General features: G+C 31.0%; 1 protein-coding gene across 1 annotated transcript; it reads right to left on the reverse strand.

The window, feature by feature from the left end:
• Window positions 1–8,458: 8,458 nt before the first annotated feature.
• LOC111998302 (very-long-chain aldehyde decarbonylase CER1) lies at window positions 8,459–25,523 on the reverse strand. Its single transcript, XM_024030403.2, has 10 exons — window positions 25,422–25,523; window positions 22,973–23,196; window positions 22,584–22,816; window positions 19,820–20,039; window positions 12,772–13,147; window positions 12,566–12,673; window positions 11,629–11,829; window positions 10,595–10,693; window positions 10,307–10,480; window positions 8,459–8,940 (listed from the first exon to the last, which is right to left on the reverse strand). Exons 1-10 carry the CDS (start codon window positions 25,479–25,481, stop codon window positions 8,764–8,766), a joined length of 1,872 nt encoding a protein of 623 aa, XP_023886171.2. The 5' UTR covers window positions 25,482–25,523; the 3' UTR covers window positions 8,459–8,763.
• Window positions 25,524–27,442: the final 1,919 nt, after the last annotated feature.

The following is a 27,442-nucleotide window of genomic DNA, read 5'->3' on the forward strand; positions in this document are numbered from 1 at the left end:
AAAAAAAAAAAAGGAAAAAGGAAAATTTTGTTTGGCACTATTTTTCTTAGCTTTTGAAAACAAAGTTGGTCAATTTATTTATACATAACATGTCTTGTGTACTTTGTTTCGCTTTGATGAGCTTATCTATTGCACTTGACTAGTTGAAACTTTGTAGTGCATGTTGTGTGAGAAAGATGTTTATGGTATTTATCACTTTGTCTTAATCTTGAAGTCACATGTTATTTGATTGTCAGACTTGATCCTTTTGAGAAAGGCATAAATAACCATCTCACCACTGTTCACTATCCAATCATAAACACGTTAGTGCATATCATAAGATTTTGTGCTCGAGAAAGTGTAGCACATGCACAAAAAGAACATAAGGTGTAACCTCGATTAATTGCTTAATGCTTAAAATTGGTGTGTACTATTAGGCTTGATGTCATTTCACATAATTAAAACTGGTGTGTACTATTAGGCTTGATGCCAATCCAAAAAAAAAAAAAAAAAAATGACGCAAAATTCAAGAAACTTACATGATTGCAAGTTTATGTTCTAGGAGATGTGGGGGTTATATGATGTAACTCTTTTGGTGATAGTCTCTTTTAAATTCTGTGTGATAAATTTTGTAGACTTTGTGATTGATTTCTATTCACATATCACCTCACATGTATCTCAAGTTTTTGCTAGTTTGCACACACTACACAAGTTACTCTTTGCTAAACACTATACATGGTATTGTGTGTGTTTTTGGTTTGACCAACAAAGTTTGAAAATACCTTGAGTATTATGTAAAACATTTTTTTTTTTTTGCTTGAGAACTTAAAAGGAGAATGGATGAAATTTTTCTTTGGAAAAACTGGGATTAAAACTTGGGTTTTTGAAAAGGCATTCCATCTCATACTCATGCATTTTGTTCATCAAATCTAATGCTTTGAGGAGTTTGTGTCAAAATGTGTTTGTTCTTTCAAAAATTGTGTTTTTTCTTAAAAATTTTGTGAGCCTCTGCCTGTTTCGATCGATCCATTCTGTTTTTCGATCGATTGAAAATGTGCTTCAATTCTTTTAAAAAATCTCGGATTGATTCGATTGATCGAATGTGTTTTTCGATCAATCGAATATCGTGAGTCAAGTTTTTTAAAACTCAGATCTGACTTTTTCAAAGTCACTTTTCAAAAAAGTTTCAAACTTTTCTCTTTTCTCTCCAACTCGGCTAGGCTCTACAGTGATTTTTTTGTCGTTTTCTTCCAAATTTTTTGCAAGGTTTATCTCTCTTATAGCCAGTATGTCCATATTACCCTTCATTTTGATGTTATTTTCTCATTTCATGCATTATTCATGCATTTTAATTTGGGTTTTTCGGACTTTGCATATTTTGGGATTTTTTATGATTCAAGCCTTATTTTGTGAAATTGATCAATGGGTTTTTGTGGGGACATGATATAGACTTGATATTGATAGTTTAATTTGATCAATTTTGGGTTTTGAGAAAAATTAAAATTCTAGGGCTTTGAATCCGAATTGGGGATTTTGTTCAATTAGGTTGAAATTGATGAAATTGGCTTGTTGTTTTGATGTAATTAAGCATTATAATCTGTGTGTTGTGTCACATAATGCTCAATTCATCAATTCTGTTTTAAAACATTCAAGTGGTTTTTCAAATTTTTAGGGTTTTTGTTAGAAACTCTATGCTCAAGCCAATTTTGTGTAATTGAACTTAATTTGAACTTTGCTTACTGTATTAGTACATGCATCATGACATTGTGGTTGTTCATACATCATATAGATTTTTGTTCTATATCTTTTTGTGTTAACTTGCAGTCTGCTCTTGGTTTTTGTGTTATTTTGGTTCTCTCTTTGTATCTTTGTCCTTTCCTTAGCACTATGCCTAGGAAGACTAGGGCTCATAGGTCTGTCCCCTTACCTACTCCTCCCTCTCCCTCCTTTAATCGAGAGAGGTTTCCGAGTGAGAAAAACCAAGAGATTTATGAGAAGCTGAATCTTAAGAGAAAGATTTGGGCTGAGTGTTCTGTTCTTTTAAATGAGATTGATCTTGCCATTAGGGCAAATTTTGAGCGTTGGGGCTGGTTACCTCTGTTGGATGTTTCTAATCCTCCTCCTCTAGCTACCCTGATTAGAGAGTTCTTCTCGAACATCTCTATCCACGTCTATAATTCCAACACTTTGGTAAAGAGTTGGATACGAGGCGTAGAGTACTCCATTACTCCTATAGTAGAGGCTGATGCTCTTGGGGTACCCTTGGTCTAGCACCTAGTCTACCCTTATGATGAGTCTCCTTTGTTGAGTGATGTCATGTCTTACATCACTGGGTCTTCTATCCAGTGGGGTTCTGATCCTAGGATCACCTCTGCTGAGCTATCTGAGTTGTATTATCTCTTCTTTAGGATAACTTGTCATTCTATCTGACCCATTTCTCATCTTCACACCATTCCTCTTAAGTGGTGTGTCTTTTTGTATGCTCTTGTCACTGATGCTCCTATCAGTTTTCCCCATTTGTTTCTTCGTTCTTTAAACGAAGTTTATAGAAGTTCATCTTCTTCTCATGCCCTTGTTCATCCTATTTTTATTCATAGGATTTTGTTTTATCTTAATCTTAGTGGTTTCCCTTACTCTGAGCCTATTCATGTGATTGCTCCCATAGGTGTGTCTTTTCTTAGACAGAGGGTTGCTCATCTTCGAGCTGGCTCTAAACACCCTAGGTCTGAGCCTTCTGGTAGCACACCTCTTCCTTCTTCTTCTACAGGTCTTGCTGGTGAGGATGTTCCTGATCCTGCTGGTGAGCTGCTGCTGCTGATGTTCCTCCACCTCCTTCGGATGACTTTGATATTCGTTGTACATTGGAGACTGTCATGACCGTTCAGGCGGCTTATAGTCAGATTTTGGTGGACTTGCTTGACGAGATTCGTGCTCTGCGTGCCGACGTAGCACATCTTCTTTCACCCTTAGCACCTCCTTTTGATGATGGCGTATGATGTCCTTTGGCATTCCGTCACAAAAAGGGAGAGTAAAGTTTTGAAACTGTAGAGGAGTTTTTGTAGTTACGGGGAGGGTTTTTTTTATTTTTTTATTTTTTTATTTTTTATTTTTATTTTTAAGGAGCTAGTGGAGATGTTGGATTGTATCTAGGTGCTTCACTTTGTATATCATTGTTTTGGGGCTATTCATGTTAGGGGGAGTAACTGTTTTTGGGTGTTACATTGTTTTTGATATACATGATTCTTGTTTCTTGTGATTCACTGCTTATTGATTTATATTTATGAGTTATTCATTGATATATGACTTTATTATGTGTTGTGTGAATCATACAAGAATGTTATACCTGTTTATTTACTGTTTTCTGTCACACATGCGTTCATGCGTTTGTTGAATGTTTCAGGAATATACAGGTTGAATCAATTGAGCTGCTGTCTACACTTGCAACTGATGGATAGTAGTTAGGATTGATTTTTAGTGATTATGAGAATTATTTTTGTAAAGGGCTTTCTACTTGTAAACTTTGAGCCTTGTGTTTGAGTTTTGTCACGGATTGCCAAATTGGGAGTTTGTTAGGTTCTAAAGATTTAGGAATTTATGTATTTAGAACTCTAATGTGTAATGTTGGCAAACCATGATCAAAACAATATGTTTAGTCTTGTTTAGGCTTGATCAAAGTTATATATTTTATGTAAAGTTGGAATCGAAAGGCTGCAAATGCATTGGTGCATTTCGGCCTAGCTCGATCAATCGAAAGTTAGACTCGATCGATCGAATCTCGGGCAGAATGTTTTTTTGCAGAATTTTCCAACTCAGCTCTAACTCATTAAACGTTTTGGGTTTTCTGTTTTTACCTTAGGTTTAAAAGACAAAACCCTAGCCACGTTTTTAGAGTCACTCCTGTTGTATTGTTGCTCATATTTTTCTGTTTTGTGTAAATTTCTTGTAAGATCTAGATGAGCTTTCCTTTACACAAAGTTTAGGGTTTTCAAGGTAGAGATAATATCAACATCTTGATGATCAACTAGGTTGCTGCCATTGGAGCTTAAAGAATAACAAGCGTGGGTGCTTGTAGCTGATTGGAGAATCCAAGAAAGAAGGAATCCGTAGATTCGGAGCTTGCACGTGGTCGTGTCAGTAAGTTCTACTGGTGGGTAGCATTAGGAAGTCAAGCGGGGTGCTTGTAAGTCCTTTTGTATGAACTTCGATTCTTTCGCATAGTGGATTCAGGTTTACCTTGAGGATAGCTAAGTCAAATCCTTCCTAGGTTTCTACCGTGTGGTTTCCTGGGTGATCATATCATTGTGTCTTTTATTTTCCGCTGCTTTACATTCTTGATATGATTGTATGTTTGTGATAACCTAGAACTGCATAATTTGACTAAGTTAATCACTTGGCTAATTAACTAAGTTAATCTGGTTAGGTTAAGGGGTCTAAAATTGTTCAATAAAGATAATTTATATGATTAAGATAGACATGTCTATGACAAACCTTATATAAATGCTTAGTTGATTTTTATGGAGACTTTAGAAATTTATATTTTACAATTTTGAGGAAGGAAAAGTCTACACATGTGTTGTGAAATAGTTTTGAACTTATATTTAAGTGGAAACAATATACAACTAAATGGGATGTCAAAGTATAGCGATTTATGGCAAACATTGATTGTGGATTTTCTTTCATCATAACCTTAGAGGCTCCTTCATTGTTCAAAATTATTAGAGATTATTTATTGAAGAAATATCATTTTTTACTAGATTTACTAGAAGAGGTAGGTTTTGAAAATTTTATTCACAGTGGATGTAACTTTTAGAGCTATTTGGGTCATAATGGTAGTTATCTGAAAGAAATTTTTTGTATTTTAGTTGCTGTTGAACTATGGGGATGAGTAGAAAATTGTATAGATCAATACAATTATGGAATTAGAGTTGCACAATATGGAAGCATGATATATTGATTTAGCTTGGGATGAATTCAGAGGACGGAATTCTTGTAAGTGGGGGAGAATGTAATATCAAGAGAGAGAGAGAGAGTTTAAAGGTGGGGTATTTAAGTAAATATGTTTGTGGTGTCAATTTTATAATTAATATTATTAGGGGAGTTTTTAGAAAATTAGGTTTAAACCCTAGCTATATACAAGCTAGTTAAATTAGTGTATAACTATAGATATTTTTAAAGGAGGACTTCTCAGTATATTCATGTAGAGAAGGATTGACTGCACACATGAGGTAAGAGCCTAAGAAATCTTATCCTTCGTCAAATCTAAGATTTATATGAAATTAGAATATTTTTAGGTGGGTATTTTTTGCCATTAGTGAGACTATCTAAATATCCAATGAGTTTTATGGTGTAAACAAAGAAGGATTTAGATTAGGTTTTTTGTAATTTGGACGCTAAGTACCTGTTACTGTCTAGGTAATTTAATATTTTTTCTACGCCCATTGTTAAGTGTAAGTGTAGATAGAATTGCTGATTTTTAGGCATGGTAGGTCCGGTTTCTGCACAGGTTTCTCTTTAAGAAGTTGTACTGAAGTGTTGGATTGGTTAAATAGAAAAAGTCTACTAGGGTAGGCTTGAAGTTTGACAAGAAATCAAATGTAACAAAAACAAAAAAAGAAAAGAAAAGAAAAAGGAAATGTACATTATATTTGTATAGAAGAAGTTGAGTCCATGTGGTGTTCATTTACAATTGACTTTTGACCCTATATGGTTATATGTATTCTATAGGCTTTATTCCTAGGGAACTATTATTGGCTGAAAGTAAAAAAAAAAAAAAAAAGGAGTTCGGTTAATATATGCTCCTTAGGAAATTTTGTATGAAAAATTGAAAAAACTGTCAAATTAGTTAGCTAGTTACTTTTTTATTTTTCCATAAAAAGTTTCCTAAAATAGTTTCCTAACATATGCCCTTAGGGCATACCAAAAAGAAAAAAAATTATATATTATTATTATTATTATTATTATTATTGATGGCTCCAAAATATGGATAGGCCCTATGTGATGCTATTTTGTCCTTTATGAGAAGAGTTAATAATATCATTGGATATTTTTAGCAAATTCTTTTTTGGTCAGGTACTCTTATAAGGCTTTCTTAAATTATTTGATTAAAAAGTAAATGGTACCCAAAAAAAATTGTTTTAGGTGATATCTAAGGATTTTAGAGGAAGTGTTCGGGAGAAATTCTTTTGTGGTGAGCTAGTTGAGGTAAGTAACTTTATTCTAATTGGTTTTATTTTGCTTATATTACTATATTTTAACTACTGAATATTGTTTATAATTGTTACATTTTTATTTCAATTGGTACTACTGATTTAAATTAAAGAATAAAGAATTATCACAAATATATTTGATTATTGAATATATGATTTTATATATATATATATATATATATGTATTTGAATGAGATATATTTTGTTTGAACTTTGATTTGGTATATATTGATAGGCCAAGAATGTATTGACCTCTTTGGTAACTTAATCAATTAATTTACCCAAGTGAAATTAATTAGATTCAATTATATGCAATAAGCGTGGTAGCACAAACAAATCACCAACTAAGTTAAATGTAGCGGAAAATAAATTTGTCACAGGTGATTTGTTTACGAATGGAGAAAACCACTGAGGCAAAACCCTACTGGGTGAATTTAAGGTCACCACTCCCGAAAATCCATCATTATCAAAACAAGCAGTTACAAGTAAAAGGAATCCTAGTATCTAATACCAACCTACATTTGAACCCTTACCCTAATACCCAATTGGACTTGTGATGTAGTGACAATCTCTCCTTCCAATACACCGCTCCCAGTACGTGACTAACTAATGATACACGGATCCCAGTACGTGACTAACACACAGCAACCCTTTGATTGTTGTAGTTGATTTGCAACAACTTCACATATAAACACCAATAAGATCTTCAATGTTGGTGCAAGAGACTTTGCTTGGTTACAGAACCCAAAGGCGTACAAGAAATGCAACAAGAACTCTTTCTTCTGTAGGAAGAGGCTATGGTTTCAAAAAGAAAATCTTATGAAGCTCCCCAGGTTAGGTTTTTTTATTTTTATTTTTTTTTTTATTTTTTTATTTTTTTTTATTTTTTTTTCCAACTCCTTTAAATAGGATCTTAATGGGCTCTCCTATTCCAAATAAGTTTACACAAACCTTGGGCTTTCCTAGTCCAATAAGGATTATACAAACCCATAAACCTTGGGATTTCCTAGTCTTATAAGGATTATTCAAACCCATAAACAAATAGATTTTTAGAATAAAAATGTTGTTGGCTATAGTCTGAATTCCGTAAGCTTGATAGATCAAGACATGTGTCGAGTTTTAATGAATCTCGACAAATAGAGCTTCTATCAAGGAGGTATCGAGACCTGCAGATTGCACTTTTCTTGAGCAGTTCTTGCGTAATTTTCATGTCTTCAATTTAACCACTTGTAATGATCATTTTGAACCTTCTTAGATTTACCCAAATACAAGTAAAATGCGTTTTGTCAAAAGATATGCTAATTACATAAAAATATATCCTTAACATATATGAATTTGGACAATATGACTATGTTTTGACTTTGATACCTAGCCAATGGGAGTTATTCATTGGTACCAAAACTACTTTTAAATCTAATGCCTAGTCACTATGATATAGCGTGACCATAGTTATAAATATATAAGATTGTTGTTAAGAATGTGAATATGTTTGAACTTATGAATTATTTTAAGTCTATGAAACTTTTTTAGTTTATTTTTGAAAACCCATAGTATATTATAACTTTGGCATATGTGAAATATTTTGATCTCATAAATTTATATTATTTTGTCAATCTATATATTTGTTTCAACTAGTTTGGTATCTGGTTACTTATTGAGTTGTCAATTCACCCCCCTCCCCTTTCCCCTCCAATTTCAAATTATGAAGAATATCAAGTTTTGAGACTTTTGCTGAGGGTGTACGCTTGAATGGAGACTAGGAATTTTTGAAATAAGATGATCATGTACTAAATTAATAATTAGTTTATCTTTTTGTTTAATGGTCATAAGGTTTGGATTGCAGTTTCTATTGGTACTTTAGAGATCTTTTGACAACTGCATTATTGAGGATGATTGTGGATTTATTGATGGAATTTTCTTTGTGGATAATTTTTATTTGCTAAGAAGGCTTTGCACATTTGTAGGGTGAAAACTTTATAAAAATGTGGTTGTTGTCACGTGCCTATCTGTATTGTTGGGTTCGGGGCGTGATAGCTTCCATAAGCAAAGTGATTGGAAAAATCAAATTTAGAATAATAGGGTCAACATTACATTTCAAAAGAAAGGGAGTGATTGATCCTTAGCACAAAATTCCCATGAATATGAATATTAAATTGAGTGGGCCCAACACGTAGAAATTTAAATGAGAGGTAAGGTGGATACAGGGGATTGAACTCAAGATACTTTGTTCTGATACTATATTAAATTACTGATTCACTCAAAAGTTTAAGCTATTAAGAGATGATAAATTTATTCATTTATTTAATCCAACATCACGAACGTCATAAGAGTAGATATTCTCAAGTGAAGGGGGAATCAACAATACAAATACAAATACAAATACAGTGCTTTCTTTACTACTAGTACTTTCTTTTAAACTAATGCCCTTAGGATATCTATTAACCTTTCTCGTATCACAGTAAAAGACTTTGAGATCATTCGTATGAGAGAGAGATAGAGAATATAATAACTCAAGCAGGTACATTTGCATAGATCTAATAGCTCAAGCAGGTACATTTGCATATCTTATAGTAAGCTATTAGTATTTTGATTCAGTTGGAAGCAGCAGAGGCTGAAATCCATGTTGAAGACTTGCTTGCCAAACTTTCTCAATGTTGGACATTGTGTAACCGCACTCGTGTTCATTCCATCCTTCCAAAGCATGCACAATCCCAGCTATACGCCAAGCACTCATCGCCCTTCTTGGAAACCAATTCTACCACCAATTCAAAATACAGACTCTTGTAAACGAAGAAGAAAGAAAAAAAGAAAAAAAGTGTGCTTGCTTTGCATGTGCATTGAAAGAACCATGTTCAATTATTACTAGACTACCCAAAATTAAAGTTTCTTTACTATTTTGGGATAAAGTAGTGATAAATCCAAAATTAAGTTGAAATACATGAAAATTCTTAAGTACTCTCGGAGCACGGAAAAATGATGTTCATTCCTCTCACATTTATGGTAGACCCTACCATGAATGTAAGAAGAGGGAGCAACATTCTCCGTACTCCGAAAGTACCTAAAAATTACACAAATGACACATATATGTATGTTTCGTAGATGCAAAAACTTTGGTTTATTCATGTCTTGATTAGCTTAATTATGCTCACAAATACTAATTATTTCCTCTAGCATTACCACCCAATGGAAGAAGTTAAATGGACTCAAAGGTTTCATTTGAAAAAGTCTTTTCAATACTGGCAAAGAAGCCTTTGTTTTCTATAAATTTAGGTATTAAGATTTTCTCCATTTGAAAGTGATATATTTTATTATTCATATTAAATATTACAAATCTAAAAATGTATTTAGGTGCTATATCATTAATATGGTACTCTATACACTGTCAAATCTAACAAATAAAATTTTAATCATTGAATAAACTTCATTAAAGTGAAATGGAGAGCCTCGTAGATAGATCTATAAGATATGACATATACGATTTATTATAATACAAAGCAATAGTTGAAGATTTTGTTGTCACTTTATTCATAACAAGGTTCTAAAATTATTGCAAATTTTACAATTTAAAAAATATGCACAAAGTAACCTGTTTAATGCAATAATAGTACTTGTAACAGTTTTACAAGTTGACCAACTTGTAAGAATTAGATACTTTCTTTTTTTATATAAGATAGAATTTCTATTTTAACGTAATCTAAGTATATATGTGTGTGAAGCTCCTTCCTAGAGACTTGAACCTCGGCTCTTGCCCTCCACACCTCATAAGCACTTATACTTGTGAAATAACCACCGCACTAAGGGTGCGTGGTGGTGAATTAGATACTTTTGAAGTATAGTAAAATAGTATTTTCTCCTCTTACATTTATGGTAGACTCCACCATGAATTTTATGAGTGAGTCATTCACCGTACTCCAAGAGTACATAAGAATTACTCATCTATCCATAACTACTATTTGATCATTAGTTTGCACACATCATGATGTTAATATTGAAACTAGCTCAAATAATTATATTTTCCACTTTCCACAATATATGACATGCATGCCACTTTATTTTTTCTAACTTCTCTATATTCATGTAATGGCATCAATGAAGAGACCTTGGAAGGATTCTCTACTAACCTCACAAGAGTGCATGTTCTCAAGAGACCTTGGAGTCACCATTGCCGGAGGGCTATGGTAGTAGCAGTCTTTGCGCAATTTCTTTGGTGGGAATTGTGAGAAGGGAATAAATAATGTTTCTTTGGGCGCCTTTAACTGTTCTTCCTCATCCAATCCATCTCCCACTAACCAAATCTACAAAAATTCATAATGATTTTACTATTTCTAAGGTTCAAAGTAGCTATATATTCTTTAATAACACAATATGAATATAATCGAACTAAAACAGTAGAAAATTCATAGACTTACCTTTTGAGAATAACTTGCTGAAAATATCAAATTACTTTCAGAATTGGTGTTGAACGACTTGTTTAGCTTCAAAAACTCATCCTCTCGTATTGTAAGCACCTTCATTGTGTTAGATTAAAAAGGAATTAGAACCTTGTTATGAATAAATTTTTTTGCAACATATGCATGTAGAAAAAGAAAAGAATTCGTTCTCTCTAATGTTTTACTAATTAAGAAGCACAAACGCATTTCCTAAATAGTCATGTAGTTCAATAGAATTGTCTAATTATCCTAATAAGGAAATTATAAAACCTGAATTTGAATTCCTCTCCCCCATGTATTGTAAGCAAATAAAAAAATATAAGCATGAACCCCCCAAAAGTCTCACACGTACATGCTTGGGACATTCCATGGGGCATGTCCTCAATCTGTTGGGAGAAAAAAAGAAGAATGTTTTTCCATCTAAAAAAACAAATAATTTGATTCCCGCTATATTTTTAAAGATATTGATCATTTTTATATATTTTGAAAACTTAAAATATTCATAAATGTGTCTAAAAATAAATTATAACTAAAGATTAATATATATTAACTAATTAATTGTCATATACCCACAATGTCAGATCTTAATTTTGCAAAAAAATATCGTATCATTGTGCTTCATGTCTTATCATGTTTGTGTCCATGCATTTTTTGTCCTATTTGAGGAGAAAGAAATTTTCTTTTACCATATTAGGCCAAACCGAAGTTATTTAAAATGATTGCCACATATACGTAAATAAGAATACAAATCTTCTCTCCCAACTTTGTATATTCCGTGAAGCATAAAGTGAGACATAAAATTTGTATCAAGTAAAACTTCTATGTTCTGTGAAGACTTTCATAATGTTCACTTAGTGTATCAATTAATTATGCAGTGAAAAGTGCACCAAATTTCTTTTGCCCCGGCAAAAGCACAGAACATTGCCATGCTTACAAAGTATGAAAGTGTTTGCCTGTGGCCGAACATCGATTTTGGCCTTTGTTTTTGTGTTGCTTGAACAAAATAAACGTACCTTGATACCCCTTTGACATAAGGTAAAGGCCAAGGCATAAGCAACCTTGGTGAGTTTGCCTCTAAGAACCACTTGGGTTGTTGCTCTGGGAATGCTGTTTAGCAGAACAGCAACTGCCAGACTACTCCCATCTACGACCTTCACATTTAGCTTAGGGTATCTCTCAACATAAAGTTCACCATATCTATTAAGCTCCTCTCCCTGCATCCAATGAAAAAGTATGATGATAATATGAACTGTGAAGTTTGAAAGACAACAAAAAAATGGAATTTGCAGATATGTGTTCATATGGAAATGGTTTTCTTAATAATAATGATATGTATCCTATAGACTTAAAAAAAAAAAAAAAAATTGAAGGTTTTCATGTGAACACCATTAAATTTTGAAGAATGTTAAAGTTAATACTTGTCAAGAATCTTATAACTCAACAACATTATTCAGTCCGACTATCTCAATAGGAAAATTTTAGTTCAAACCCCATCCCCGAATTAATTATATTAAGCAAAAATGAAAATAACACAAAGCTATATTTCTAATTTTACTACAAAATGTTTATAAACTGACATAATAATATGTGGTTAGTATCATTTCAATAACATAATAAATAAAGTCTAAATTACTTTTTTTTTTTAATTGGTAACACATCAATTTATAAGATTTATAAACTAAAATTTAAAATTATCTTTAACATCATTTTTGAAATTTCTAGGTACTTTATAAACAAAAATATATCGAAAAAATTCCGGATGCTTGGGAAAGCACATTGGCTATTGGAATTGTTAGTGTGACAGCAAAGTTGGAGAAATTAAATAACCAAAAAAAAAAAAAAAATAATAAGGAAAGAGAATTTTAGTTGAAAATATTGATGAATATATCACCTAGAGTTGGAAACTAAATTATAGAAAAAAAAAAATTTCAAGAAAGAACTAAAACTTGCCTGATTCAAGAGACCTAAGCTTAACACTTTAGCACCTCTTTCTTCTGCTTCTAGTATGGCTTCCTCAATTAAGCTATTTATTGTCTCATTTCGATATTGCAGAAAGTACTGAATACATAAGTATTGAGAAATATAAATCACACGTGATTGAAAAAAAGTAACAAATATAAGTAAACATTAAATTAACATAGAAAAATCGTTCTTACTTGTATTTTGTATTTTGGTATGACCCAACTTTGTAATCTGAGTTTATTAAAACGATATCTCTCAACAATGAAAGTACGGCCATATAACCAATTTAACATCATAGACCACAATGTCACAGGCCAAATCAATGAGAAGTACCATTTTGATGTGTAGGGTTGGGCGGCCAAAGAGGCAAAACCAAGTCTGAGATGATAGATGGACTCAGGCGTAGTTAGATGAGTTAGGTGCACTACATCTGGTACTTCTGCTTCCCTTTTGAGTGAAATTTCATATAGTTCGTCTGTAGATTTGTCCATGGTACTATATATGTAGTCATAGAGGGGCATGAACAACGAATAATTGGTACGAAATTGTGTATGATGTAGAGAGTGAAACCTGTTGTGCCAAAACCAAAACCATTATAGATAATAATAATATTATTATTAAGAATGATGATGATGGCTGAACACTCATGCTTTACAAAATCCATGAACATAAACGAGCCAAATCAAACTGAATATTGAAAGTTCATGACTGTTCATTTAATTTTATATTAAACGTGAATCAAATTCATGATCATCAACAAACTATATTAGATATTCAAACTTAATTTATTTTCTTATCAAACAAATTCTAGCTTGTCCATAAACTATTTGATTAACTTTTTATTTTTCCATATATAATAATATCGCGAATAAAAGTTTCACTTATTCACAAATTGATAGGCTAAGATGTATTGATACCTTGTGATGAATTAACCAATTAATTAGTTAAGTTAATTAATTAATCCGATTAACATGCAATACGCATGGTAGCATAAACAAATCACCAACTAAGTTAATATACAGTGGAAAATAAAGTTAATACAGTGATTTGTTTACGAACGGGGAAAACTTCCAAGGAAAAAACCTCACCGGGTAATTTTAAGGTCATCACTTTCGAGAATCCAATATTATCATAACAAGCGGTTACAAGTAAAGGAATCCCAGTACCTTATAACAACATATAGTTGAACCCTTACCCCAATACCTAATTAGACTTGTTCTATAGTGACAATCTCTCCTTTCAATGCATGGCTTCCAGTACATGACTAATCAATTTATGCATTGATCCAAGTACATGACTAATCACCAACTTGAGAAAGATGTTGGTTGCAAAGTTCTTCAGTTCATCAACATGATGAAGATCACGAAACTCCTTGGTTACAAACCCCTACGGTGTACAAATGCAGCAGCTTCTTAAAGAGAAATATGAACTAGAGAAAATTGTCTCCAGCCACAATATGCTTGTGTAAAACCTTTGCATCAAGTTGCACTCACTTGCATCAGCTGTGACGGCTCTTAAAATAATCCTTATATATGTTTAGGGTTGTGAGAAAAGAAAGCCTAAACATTTATACACGGATTGGAGTGAAATCAGATCTGAAAAACTGATTTTTGTAAATCTCAACAGTTAGGTTATCTATCGAGCAGCTATCAAGCATCGGGCAAAAGCTACCTTTTAAACCTTGCTAGATGCTATCTGTCGAGTTAGATGTCTAGTTTTGAAATCTAATACTTCTTCACTTGTTTCTTAGACAGATTTGCATGACTATAACACTTGGACTTGAAACCTTGTTCCTTGAAGTATTAAACACATCTTAAATCTACCCAAATACAAGTAAAATGCATTTTGTCAAAGGATTAGACAATTTTACATTGACATATATTCCTAACATGATTTACATATGTCCTAACACAAATTTATGCTGATAAATTATTTTTGATTAATTATTTTTTTTACTTTAAATTAATAAATAAATTATAGTTGAAAATTTATTATTTAAGTTAATTGGATAGAAATATTTCATTTACAAACTTATAAAAATTTGATTTACCATTCATGTATTGGCTAAAATTATATATAATTTTGACAACAAAATGGATGGTTCACATTATCAATAAATTTTTAAAAAATTATATCTTATAATTTAATAATTTATTAACTCACAATCCAATATCAAATCTCTACCCAATACATATAGTCATATAGTATTATATATAATTGAATTGAGTTTCCTAATGACAAGCTTATTAAAAATCACATTATTATTTTTGAGTTTGACTTATTTATTAGTCATGTTTTAAGCTTGAGAGTTTAGTTTGTTTAGTAAATAAACAAATATAAACAAGTTTTTTATTAAGCTAAACCCCCTGAACTCCAAATCCCTACAAATCAACCCAAGGTCAACACGCCTAGCTATCATTGCCAGCATATTGACAATGAGAGCATGGCCACGCAAATACCCACTGACAAATACACACCATGCCACCCTAAAATCCTAAACCCACCCAACCAACCAACCCATCCGTCCACAATTGAATTCATTTACATCATAACCCATACTCTGTTGCCATATGCATAATTTCCCAAGCTTACACCAGCACCACTCTTAAGCCTCAATCACTGACAATCTAGAGACTAGAGAGAGGGTGCTTGAGAGTGATGCAGTGAGAGTGAGAGGAAATGAGATTGAGAGTTTTTTTTTTTTTTTGGTCCTTCTATTGTAGGAGCTACTGTTAGAGTTAGATTGATATAACATTAAATTATGGATTACGTCTAAAGTTTAAACTATTAGAAAATGATGAATTTAATCATTTAACCATAATTTTAATACTTCCTTGCATGTGTGGGCTTTAAACTCCCCTTTAATAATAGGATAGTGTTAACGGGCACCGTAAGGTGTCCTTTAACAAAGAACTTTATGTCAAATCATATATATATTTTTTTTATATCAGTGGGTTTCAGTATACTCAATTAGTAAAATTTCTGATGATTGAATAAGAGATCTGAAATTCAATCCTCGCTTACACTAAGAATTGATTGGTGTCTTGGTCCGATGATAAATAGCTATCATCAGGAGCGGACACCATAGAATGAAATTCTCTCAAAAAAATATTCTTTTATGTCAAATTTTTGACCAACTTTATAAGGTATAGAGCCAAAGAAGCTAATTTTTTGAGTTCCATTTATCACTTCAGTAATATTTTCAATCCCCTCATCAATTTATACCAATTTTTTTATTAAATAGACCCTACAATAAATTATCCTTAACGCGTACTTTATAGTGGAGTTCATAAACATTTTCCGTAATATAATACCGTGTTAAATTACTGATTTTTCAAAAAAAACTAAAACTATTAAAAAAATTAGACATGGCAAATGGGCGGATCGGGTTGAGTTCGAGTTAGGTCAATTGGATTGCAGGTAAAAAAGGGTCATTTTAAGCAGGTTAAAAAGGGGGTTTGGGTCAATCGGGTTGTGGGTTGGGTCGGGTTGACCCGTATTTTTCACATGATTTTTTTTTTTTTATTATAAAGAAAACAATATGTACTTACCATTTGGAAAGTCATACAACAAATCACTTGATATAAAATACATTACTTTGAATTCACCACTTATATCAAGAATGAATTCAGTTAAACTTATTAATACTTATTCAATAATTTTAAAATTATACAAATCCCAACATTGCTAACTAAAACAAAATAATACAAAGATAGGTAAAACAAATGCACAAGTTTTATTTCTACATAATATCAACATCCCAAAATATAAATCAAAGTTACAAATGACTTATTAGATAATTCATTTGACAAAGAATAAAAACATATATAAAATTTACAATCTTGGAAATTAATTTTATAATCTATTGTTAGGTTCTAAAGATTTAAGATTTTATGTATTTAGAACTCTAATGTGTAATGTTGGCAAATCATGAACAAAACAATATGTTTAGTCTTGTTTAGGCTTGCTCAAAGTATGTTTATTTGTAAAACTAGAATCGAGTGATTGCAGATTTATTGGACTAAATCTGTAAGGCTCGATCGATCGAAAATTAGACTCGATCGATCGAACCACGTATAGATTTATTTTTCTGCAGAGTTCCAGTTCAGCCCAAACTCTATTTAAACGTCTTGGGGTTCAAGTAAAACACTCCTATATATAAGGAAAACCCTAGAACGTTTTTGGGACTTTTGAGAGAAAGAAAAGTGTGCCTCTTTTGTATCTAGGGTTTTGTACCCAAACCTCTCTAAGCTTTTGTTGCTCATATTACTGTTTTGTGTAAATCTTTTGTGAGATCTTTGAGGAGTTTTCCTTTACACAAAGCTTAGGGTTTTCAAGGTGGAGATATTATCAAAACCTTGATGATCATTCAGTTGCAGATTCAAGAACTTAAAGAATATCAAGCGTGGGTGCTTGTAGCTGATTGAAGAATTCAAGAAAGAAGGAGTCTGTGGATTCAGAGCTTGCACGTGGTCGTGTCAATAAGTTCTACTGGTGGGTAGCATTAGGAAGTCAAGCGGGGAGCTTGTAGTCCTTTTGTATGAACTTCGATTCTTTCATAGTGGATTCAGGTTTGCCTTGAGGATCGGTGGGTCAAATCCTCCCCAAGTTTTTACCGTGTGGTTTCCTGGGTGATCATATCATTGTGTCTTTTATTATTCCGCTGCTTTATTATTTTGATATGATTATTTGATTGTTTTAACCTAGAATTGCATAATTTGACTAAGTAACAACTTGGCTAATTAATCTAGGCTAACCAATCTGGTTGTTCTAAGGGGTCTAAAACCGTTCATCTATTATCAATTGTGGTTGGCACTCTATGTCAATTTGAGAATATACATTAAATTTTGATTGTTTACTTATTTATATATGGTATCTTTTATGAATATCATATTATTGTTAAGCAACACACACTCTAGGAAATATCATAATTTATTTTGAAAAACCGTTTATTTTGGACATAAATTGTTAAAAAACAGGTCTAAGCATTCATAATTTATACTAATTTGATATTTTGGCTTCACTATTTTCATACTTATGAATGTTTCTTACATATATTTATAATTTTAAATCTATACTTTTAACTCTACTGTAACTAGATTATCTTGGTATGTACTTTGCTATTTGATATCTAAAAATCTTTACTCATTATAGAATGCTCAACCATTCATCTTTTAATTTATTTGCATACAGTTATGTAAATGTCTCAATTGTTTCCTTAAAACTCACAACAAACAATTAAACTAATATTGTCTTAATTTTTTTTTTACCAAAAAAAAAAGTTTTAAAAAATAGTTCGGGTTATGGGTCGGGTCGAGTTGACCCACAAAAAATACGGGTTGAGTCACGGGTCAACCCGTTTTTATTTTGGGTCGAAAAATCAGATTCGGATCAAGTATTTTTCAAGTTAGGTTGGATTGGGTCAGAAAATTCTAACCCGTTTTGTTATGTCTAAAAAAAAAATAATGAATTTAATTAGATCAATTGTCACTTAACACACCGGTAGGTTCTAGTTTATACTAATATTTAAGGGACACATGCATCACTCACATAAATCATAAATGAATGAAAGGAATAATTTGAAAACAGTCTCAAAAATATGAGGACAAAAAAAGAGGTATGAAAATGACATATTTTTAACATGGGGATTAAAATAAAGGACCAAATGTTAATTCAATCTTCATCTTCTTCTTCTCCTCCCTCTTTTTTTAATTTTTTTTTAAAGGTTAATTCAATCATATTCCTATTTATCGGAAAAGACAAAACCATTCTTAATTAGAGAGTGGTCCGAACTTAGACCAAAAAATATGTTATGAGCATGACAATGAACTTAGCATATTTTGATGTTTTAGAGGAAAATGACATGACAGTATGACATGCATTAACAATTGAACAGGCACGGTTGTGCAATTTCCCAACCCAATCATTGAGCTAGGCTGGACAAGTTTATATATATTATTTATATATATTTTCTGTTAATATGTCTTTAGATTATATATTAATTGTTGGTTAAAAAATATATATTTATAAAAAATTAGAAAATATTATTAAAAAAAGTTACCAAAATTTTTTTTTCTTTCTAAAAAAATGTTTACTAATTTATGTTTTTAGTAAAACTTTATATATATATATATATATATATGAGTTGTGTTAACAGGTACTATAAGGTGCCAATTAGCAACATAGTTTTAGGCAATTTTTTAGTTTTTTGAGCAACTTTTGACCGCTTTTGACAATTTATTTTATATCTTTTGACTATTTTTTTTTAATGAGACAAAAAAATGAAATGTTAACAAACCCTGCATGGTTCTTGTTAACACTTTCATATATAATTATAATAATAATAATAATAATAATAATAAATAGTACGTGGATGTGCATGCACCAAACCCCAAAATGTTAGGTATAAGGCGTAAAAGTTGTTGTTGACAAATGTGTACTGCCATCAAAATGCATGCCACATTGCCACAGATATTTCGAGCTTTCGGAATGGTGTTGCAGAAGATCATTCATTGGCAGTCATTTAATAGATTATTTTCTTCTTCTTATTTTTTTTTAATATCAGATAAAATATAATTTCCTGTAAATTAAAAATTAAAGTGTTCTAACGTTATTCTTTATAATTTAAATTATATATAACGCAAAGAAACAAAACGCATTAAATTTTTCAACGAAATAGAGGACTGTTTCAAAATTGTAAATAAATAAAAAAAAGAATTATTGTTGAAATTCTACTAAAAAGAATGAACATATAATGATTTAGGATGTTGTATATAGAATAATAATGGACAAATAGAATAAGGTGTGGATCTCTCTCTCTCTCTCTCTCTCTCTCTCTCTATATATATATATATATATATATTAATTTTCATCTAAACACGTACGGCATGAAATTAGTCAACTTGAAATATATTTGTGTTAATTTGTGTTAGATACAGTTGGATATCACACAATAATCTTTTTTGCTAGATCAAAGAGAAAATTATAAAATGTGTACAACTAAAACACTCTCCCATTCTAAATTGTTGGTTTTTTATTTTTTATTTATTTTTTTAACTTTTAGATGTTACAAAATGTAGTCCTAATTGAAAATTGAATAAATAAATTTCATAATCTACCATTTTTACTAACTGCATCACATTAAATAATATTCACTTAAAAGTTGAAATTTTCAAATAGAACCAACAATATGGGACAGAGGCAATAGAAAATAAGGTGAATGAAAGGGCTTGAGAGACTTACGAGGGGGTGTACATGAGGTACTTCAGTGGAAGAAAGATGGAAAAGAGCCACTTTGGAATGAGCTCATGATTGCAGTGACCCATATTGTTCATAAAATCAATATATGTAAGGTAGCCAGCAATAGATGCAATAGAGGCAGTATCAGTAAGTATTGCTGTTAACATTGGTATGGAAAACAACGCGAAATATGCTATGTGCTCTGCAAATGGATGAATGACAGCTGAAAAAACAAAAAAATTGTCATATAATATGATTAATTCCATTATGATTTGATAACAAATTTAGTGAAAGATTCTACTTTGTCACAAACATATATAATATCTAAGAAGTTATTATTCAAATTGGAAATGTAGAAACTAAATTGAAATTCACATAAAAATCCGAAGTTGCGACTTATAAAACTAGAAAAATTTATTATTTCGCTATTTTGACCTTGTTAATATATATATATATATATTATAGTAAGCATATCTTGAAACATTTGAAAAGTGAAGTCCGAAAATACTATTCCATAGAATAGTATTTGTTAATTGTTATGCAGAATTGTAAGGTTGGGGTTTAAAAAAAAAAAAAAAAAAACGATTTATTAATATGAATGACTAGGTTCCAAAATTGAAAATCAAATGACTATATGTATTTGACATTTTTGTCATCTGCTGTTTGAGATGGAGACCCAAAGTAAACAGTTTGGAATTTTAAGATTTTTATATTGTTGCATGATTGCATCTAGTTCCACCTAAACAAATGGATTTATCAAAATAAAATAAAAGAAGGTTGATTGGTATTAGTATTACTAAGCCACACAAGCAAGCACAATATAATATAATATATATATATATATATATACACACACATATATATTCAGCAAAATAAAACAGATAATTAGGAGTTGTTTAGTCACGGCATTCAATTTGCAATTATTGTGAGTTTTCATAACAAAAAAGTCAATGACTACGAGACTTATATTAATGGTAAGGGACCATTGGCTCGCTCACGTGATTGAGTTATAGGTTGACCTTAAACTCAACCTAAACAATAATCTTTAATCATGTCAATATTTTAGGATTTTTTCAATTCATGATTAATGACACATACCAATTAAGATCCTAATCACTGGGTACCACACTGAGTGGTTCTTATAGATGCATACTTTTTTATTTTTTATTTTTTTATTTTTTTTTATTTTTTAATGAACCTTATAGATGCATACTTTAATATCAAAGTGCATGTAATAATGTATTATATATCGATAGTCCTACAGTTTAAGCTGCGGCGGATTAGGCTTGGGGCCACAGCTAATCTAAACTTATTAGGCCAAGTGTTATATAGAGAGGTGCCATCTAATTAATTGCTTATTAGATCTAGTTAACGGGCGTTTTAAAAAAAAAAAAAAGGTTAATGGGTGCTCTTAGAGTATTTATTAACTTTTATAGGACTATTTAAAAAATTAATAAAAAATTTCTAAAAATATTCTATAAACCAATACTTTTAAGGCATCTGTTAACTTTTCTCTTATTTATTAAACAGAAGTTTAAGTACAATTTATTAAATGTGCTAGATAGAAGTTTAATTTTTAAATTTAACGAAAACCCTAATATAGAATGCTTATTACTAATAAATCATGGGAAAACATTTCTCAGTTATGAAATTTGGGAGAAATTGTAACTACACCATAGTTAAGGAGAAAATATAATTTGCATGGAAAAAAGAAAAAAGAAAAAAAAGAAACACAAAATCATTCAGTCATACTCATATGATCTAACATATGATGTCCGAATATAAATATATTGTGGTATTCAATACTAAAAAACACCGACGTTATTAGCCCAAGTTTATGTCATGGCCCCACTACAAAAAGACCCTACCTCTCATTATACGAAGGTCCAAGTTTTTATAATAAAAATTGTTTATAACCTAGACCAATAAAATACCAGCCCAATAAAAATATAACCAAATAAAACTTCAAACCATTTTGAAAATGTTGTAAGTGTGTTAAATCACCATAATGATTTATTTTATTATGAAAAATGTTAAAGAACATTGTTAAGGATGAGTTAGTGTAGAGTACAACTAGCAAAAAATTGAAAGGAATTGATGAGAGAGGTTGAAAATACAGCTAAAGTGATAAGTAAAACTCAAAAAGTTAGTTCTTCAATCTGTCTCTACATTTTATAGAACCTATAAAGTTGGTAAAAAATATGACATAAAACAAAAAATTTAACATAAAACAATATTTTAATGGATAGACAACCCATTTACTATAATAGCTTGAGACTATCATTTTTGAAAACTAATATCTTGTTAACACTAGTGACCCTAATCTCTCATATAACAACAAACCAAAATACGTTCTCTATCTCTCTGAAAATATAAAATTGAATTGGGTTGCAATTGCAATGATCATAACTGACAATCGTCTTTTTAAATAATATATTTTATTTTTGTAAGTTTAAATAATATGTTTACAGTTACCATTTATAGCAATTTACTATTTTCTTGGTAAATGTGAGTCCAATGAACAAGACGGTCAGATTAAATATTTTCACTTACCAACAAAGTTAGTAACTAGCCCAATAATGCAAACAAATATTTTATTTATTAATTTATGCTCTTACAATATACATTAGTAAACTATTAAAAAAAAAATTATGAAAAAATAATTAATTAGTCTTGAAAACTTTTTCAATTTTTCATAAATATTCCTTAAAATAGATGATTAATGTATATTCTAACCAGACCCATATTTTATACGCAGAGAACTTACAAGTTATAGGCTCTGTGGCAATTGAAGAATGGTGATGGGAATGGTAGCGAGAGTAAAGATAATGGTGGTGCAGTGCTCTGTGGAGCCAATAATAGAGAAACTCTACAGGACCAGAATGTAGAAGAATCGTCATAATTACTCCATCTGTCCTCCACAATGGTAGGTTCTCTGCCTGAGTCAATGTCTTACTTGCTAGGTAGAACAAGGCTCCACTTAACAATATTTGGTCATCCCTAACCAAATAGCCAAATATATTTGTAAGGAAAAATAAAAATAAAACACACCAAATTTATTATTAAGATAATTATAATTTCTACGTATACAAGTGTGTTTGTGTACATGCATGTATGTGTGTATGTATATATCTGTATTAATTTATAATTACTGACCAATTGCTTTCTCTGTCAACTTGCTCAAACTCGATACTCTTGTCAACGATCGAGTTCTTGCCTTTGGCAGTCCAGTAACGAGAGAGACTAATCCATATTTGGTTGTGAAGCATCCTCCATAGTAGAAATGGAAATATGAGGAAGAGTGAAAGGGAACTTTCACTCTTATCCTTAACTATGAATGAGTAGGTGCTATGAATGGCCCAAGGAGCTAGGATCACGTACTAAAAAAAAAAAAAAACAGCACGTTAAACAACAAAGATTTGGTTAAAGCGGAAACCAAAAGTTTGGATTAACAACAACAACAATAATAATAATACAAGGCAAAAATGTTTATATGCCCTACTTTCTTTCTTTTTTTGATAAACTTATATGCCCACTTAGAAAGACTATTTAGAAAGACCTATTCATATCATATCAATATATCATGTAATTCATGAGGCTGTCCTAATCAATTAAATACATATTGTTTAATGTTATACTTATTGAACATGTTTGGTTCTAAAAGTTTATAACAATTGGCAAACTGTGAATATAAACTTGTCTAGATATAGATCTTAAATTTTATAAGATATATTAGACAATGCTCAAAATACTACAAGTCAGAATATAAGAAAAAAGAAACTGCAGGTTCATGATTTCGAAACATGCTAGGTTCGACCAATTGAGACACGGGTTCTGCAGAATTTAATTTTGGTCCAACAGTTGATTAAGCCCATTAAGTGATTTGGGTTGCAAATCTATTTCACATAGTATTTAAAGGAAAACATAAGGAACATTTTGTTAAGAATTTGAAGGTGCTCTTGCGAGATCTAAAATGTACCGTGCTTTCTCCTTTCAAAATCACAACTGGAAATTATCCTCATACCATTAGAACTGATAGATCTAAAGTTGTTGATACAAGATCAACAATTGCTAATGATCTGAAACCTTTGAGTGAGATCTCAAAGTCACAAACGAGGAGTGTGTTTAGCAAATTCAAGATAGAAAAATCCGTGGAGTTGTCGAAGTTGCACGCGGTCGTGTTTGTAAGTTTTACATGAGGTAACTTTAGATTTAGGGTTTAAATCTATTGTAATATTTCATTCTATCATAGTGGATTTCTTTACCTTGAGGATAGTTAGGTTAAATCCTCCCTAAGTTTTTACCTTAAAACGGTTGGTTTCATTAGTTTCCCTTAGTTATCATATTACTATTTTCTTTACCTTTCCGCACCAAGTAATATGTTTGCATGTGTTTATCTTAGATATTGTAATTAACTTAAATAAATACTTGGCTAATTCATTAGGTTAAGCTAATATGTTTTTTAAGGGGTCTAAACATACAACTGAACACAACCCCCAACACACACATAAAATGTAAGACAAACATTTTTAAACTTACAATTTTTAGTACACTAAGCAAGAATTGAGATTGCATTGAATCCGTCTTGTCTAGTGTCATCACTTTTAACGGGTATCATTGAACCCTCTGGTACACTATTTACTTTTGTGTCATTATTTTAATGAGCCCAGTTCATTAGAGCAACGAACCTAAGTCAAACTCAAGCCAAGTCCAAAAAACACCACCAAAAAATATGGAAAGGCGACTACAGAAAATTATTAGAAGTAAAACTCTATAGTCAAACAAAATACCACAGTTTTTGTTATAACTGTGTACGTGGCAAATTATGAGGGTTAAAAATAAAGTTGTGAATCTATATAAAAATGACATATAGGTAGCTAATTACAGATTATCAGCATAGGACAGTTGTGGCAAAATTTGTGGAGTTTACAAAAGTTACAAAGATTGAACCTATAAAAGTTACAACCATCCTTAAGAAACCATTTTCTAACTTTTGCTCTTAAGAAGCTGTCTGCCTAGATTTTTATAATAAAAATAAATAAATAAAAATTTAACCTAAATTAGGATGCGTTTGGATACCGCTTATTTTGCTGAAAATTAAAAATAATAAAAAAATAATTTTCGGTTGCTGTTCACACTAAAAAATACTGTTCATATGCTTAGATGCTATTATTTATGTCTCATAAACAGTGTACCAAACGTTGATTCAAAAAAAAAAAAAAAAAAAGGAAGAGTGCAGGCGTGTCTATATATATATATATATATATATATATAATATTGTCTTTCCTAGCTTTCATATGTTGGTGGCAGATAGTTCTAAACCAGAGAATATTTGTTCATCCACCCTGCATGGATGAAATAGTAAGGTGTTTAACCCTGCAGCACGGTTATTTCAAACACTTACCGACCTCACCATTATACGGCCTATTCTTCATATGCCACATTTTAGTGCATGTTTCCAAACAATATCCAAAAACTTAAAAAATAAACTGTACAAACAAGCATTTACAACCTAAACTCAAGTCACAGATTGTGTGTGTATGAGAGAGAGAGAGAGAGAGAGAGAGAGAGAGAGAGAGAGCATTGGCTTATATAAGAACACCACCTTAAATCTTCCAAGAGGCGTCCATGGCCAGTCTGTGAGAATTCCTGGTTTAGTAGCCATATAGAAAACTATCAAATACAAATAAAAATATAGAACCTTCTCTTGCTGATGCATATATGTGTAATGAACCTTATGCCATGTATAATTATATATACCCTACTTTCATCATGATACACTTAGGCTCACAATTACTTGTCCAAGTCAGTACGGATCTATGCATGCCACGTAGCCGACCGGACTTCTATACAAATTAAAGTACTGTGGATACTTATTATTCACCTCGATCTTTGATCTTTTGATATTGACCAGCAACCACCTTTTCACCGCCTCTTAATGAACCTCATTTATTCCTTACAAACGTGGCATCAAGTGTCCACTGGTGAGATTATCACTTTCAAAATTTATGTCTATTTACCACAGCAGTTTTCACAATTTTTATCATAACTTATCCATGCAGTGTGTTATCGATATTGGGTTCATGTGATTCCACGATACTATCCTTCTTAATTTGTTACTAAACAGGTTATCATTTATTCTTTACTTAAATGGTGACATTGTAAAGTGTGCTCTAGTAAGATTCTTACTTTCAAAATGCATGTCTATTTATCACAGTAATTTTCACAATTTTTATTACAATTTATCAATGTGACGAGTTGTTAATAGTTGGTCCACGTAAATTCACATAGTTCTACCATTCACAACTCATCACTTGATAGTTGTGACAGTTATGACATCGACATATTGACTTAGAGTTTGTTTGAGATTCGCTTATTTTATCGAAATTGAAAATTTTTTGTCAAAAGTATTGTACATGAAGGTAAAAGTTAATTGAAATAGTATAGTGTAATCCATAAATAGTACTAAAAAGTACAGTGAGATTCATAAATACTAGTAAAAATAAGCTGAATTGTAAAATAAGTTAGTTTTTTAATCTGGAACCAAATGCACACTTATTGTTCCACTTTTACTTACTGAAGTGTCAATTTTCAAGTATCAGAAACATAATTACTTCAAACAAATTAGTTGGAGGTTTTGTGACTTTAATGTTGAGATAAACTGCACCACTTCAAATTGAAAGCTCGTGGAACTTTTCAATGTTAAATAATATCATAACTTTTTATAAAATTAATTTTTTGAGAATTTTTTCACTGGCTTATATATTATCTTTATTCTTAATATATGCACACTAAATATTAAATTAATAAAATGTTATTTACTATTTGATTTATAAATTTATATTCTAACTATAATTTTAAAATTAGAAAATAGTTGAAATTTTAACAAAAATTATGTTGAGATAATTATTAATCTCTGATCATTTTCATATTTAGTAAGTAATGGAGAGTATAAAATTAATATGTAATCCAATGGTTGATTTGTCAAAATACTCATTTAATAAAAAACTATGAAGTACTATAATAACACAAACAGGTACTTAATTTCACAATATATATATAACTTAAACGTAACTCATATATATGTATTTATGTGTGTTCATTTTAATAAATTCACCGTTAAATTAATTTTTACCCTTTTTTCTTGTGTACCCCAAGTTTGTTATAAAAAAATTAAAAACTAAAATTATTTGAATTAGAAAAAAAATTAAGTACAGTTTTTTATGTGTTGTTCTAATTATATTTAACCATTAGATTAAAGAACTAAGTTCCATATTTGAAAAGGAATTTGGTGTACACAAGAAAAGGGGAAGTGGGGAACAACATAGTAGGGAAATGGGTGACTAGCCAGGCGGGTGGGTGTGGGTTTTGTTGACCATGAGTATGCAGATTTGTTAGGTGTGCTGTGGGGTATATTGGGTAGGGTTTGGAATAGGAAGTGTTTCTTCGTCTACTCCATGCGCATAGTAAAGCAATTTAGGTAGGAACTAATAAGAATGTAAAATGGGTTGTTGTTGTCGATGTATAAAGTCAAAACAAAAATATTTGTGAAAGCAAAGGTTGATTTGTTGTGATACCATGGTTTTGAATCACAACAGCTATTGTTGAATAATTATGGCAGCTGGT

Source organism: Quercus suber, unplaced genomic scaffold (assembly GCF_002906115.3).
Source record: "Quercus suber isolate HL8 unplaced genomic scaffold, Cork oak 2.0 scaffold_31, whole genome shotgun sequence".
Taxonomy (NCBI): domain Eukaryota; kingdom Viridiplantae; phylum Streptophyta; class Magnoliopsida; order Fagales; family Fagaceae; genus Quercus; species Quercus suber.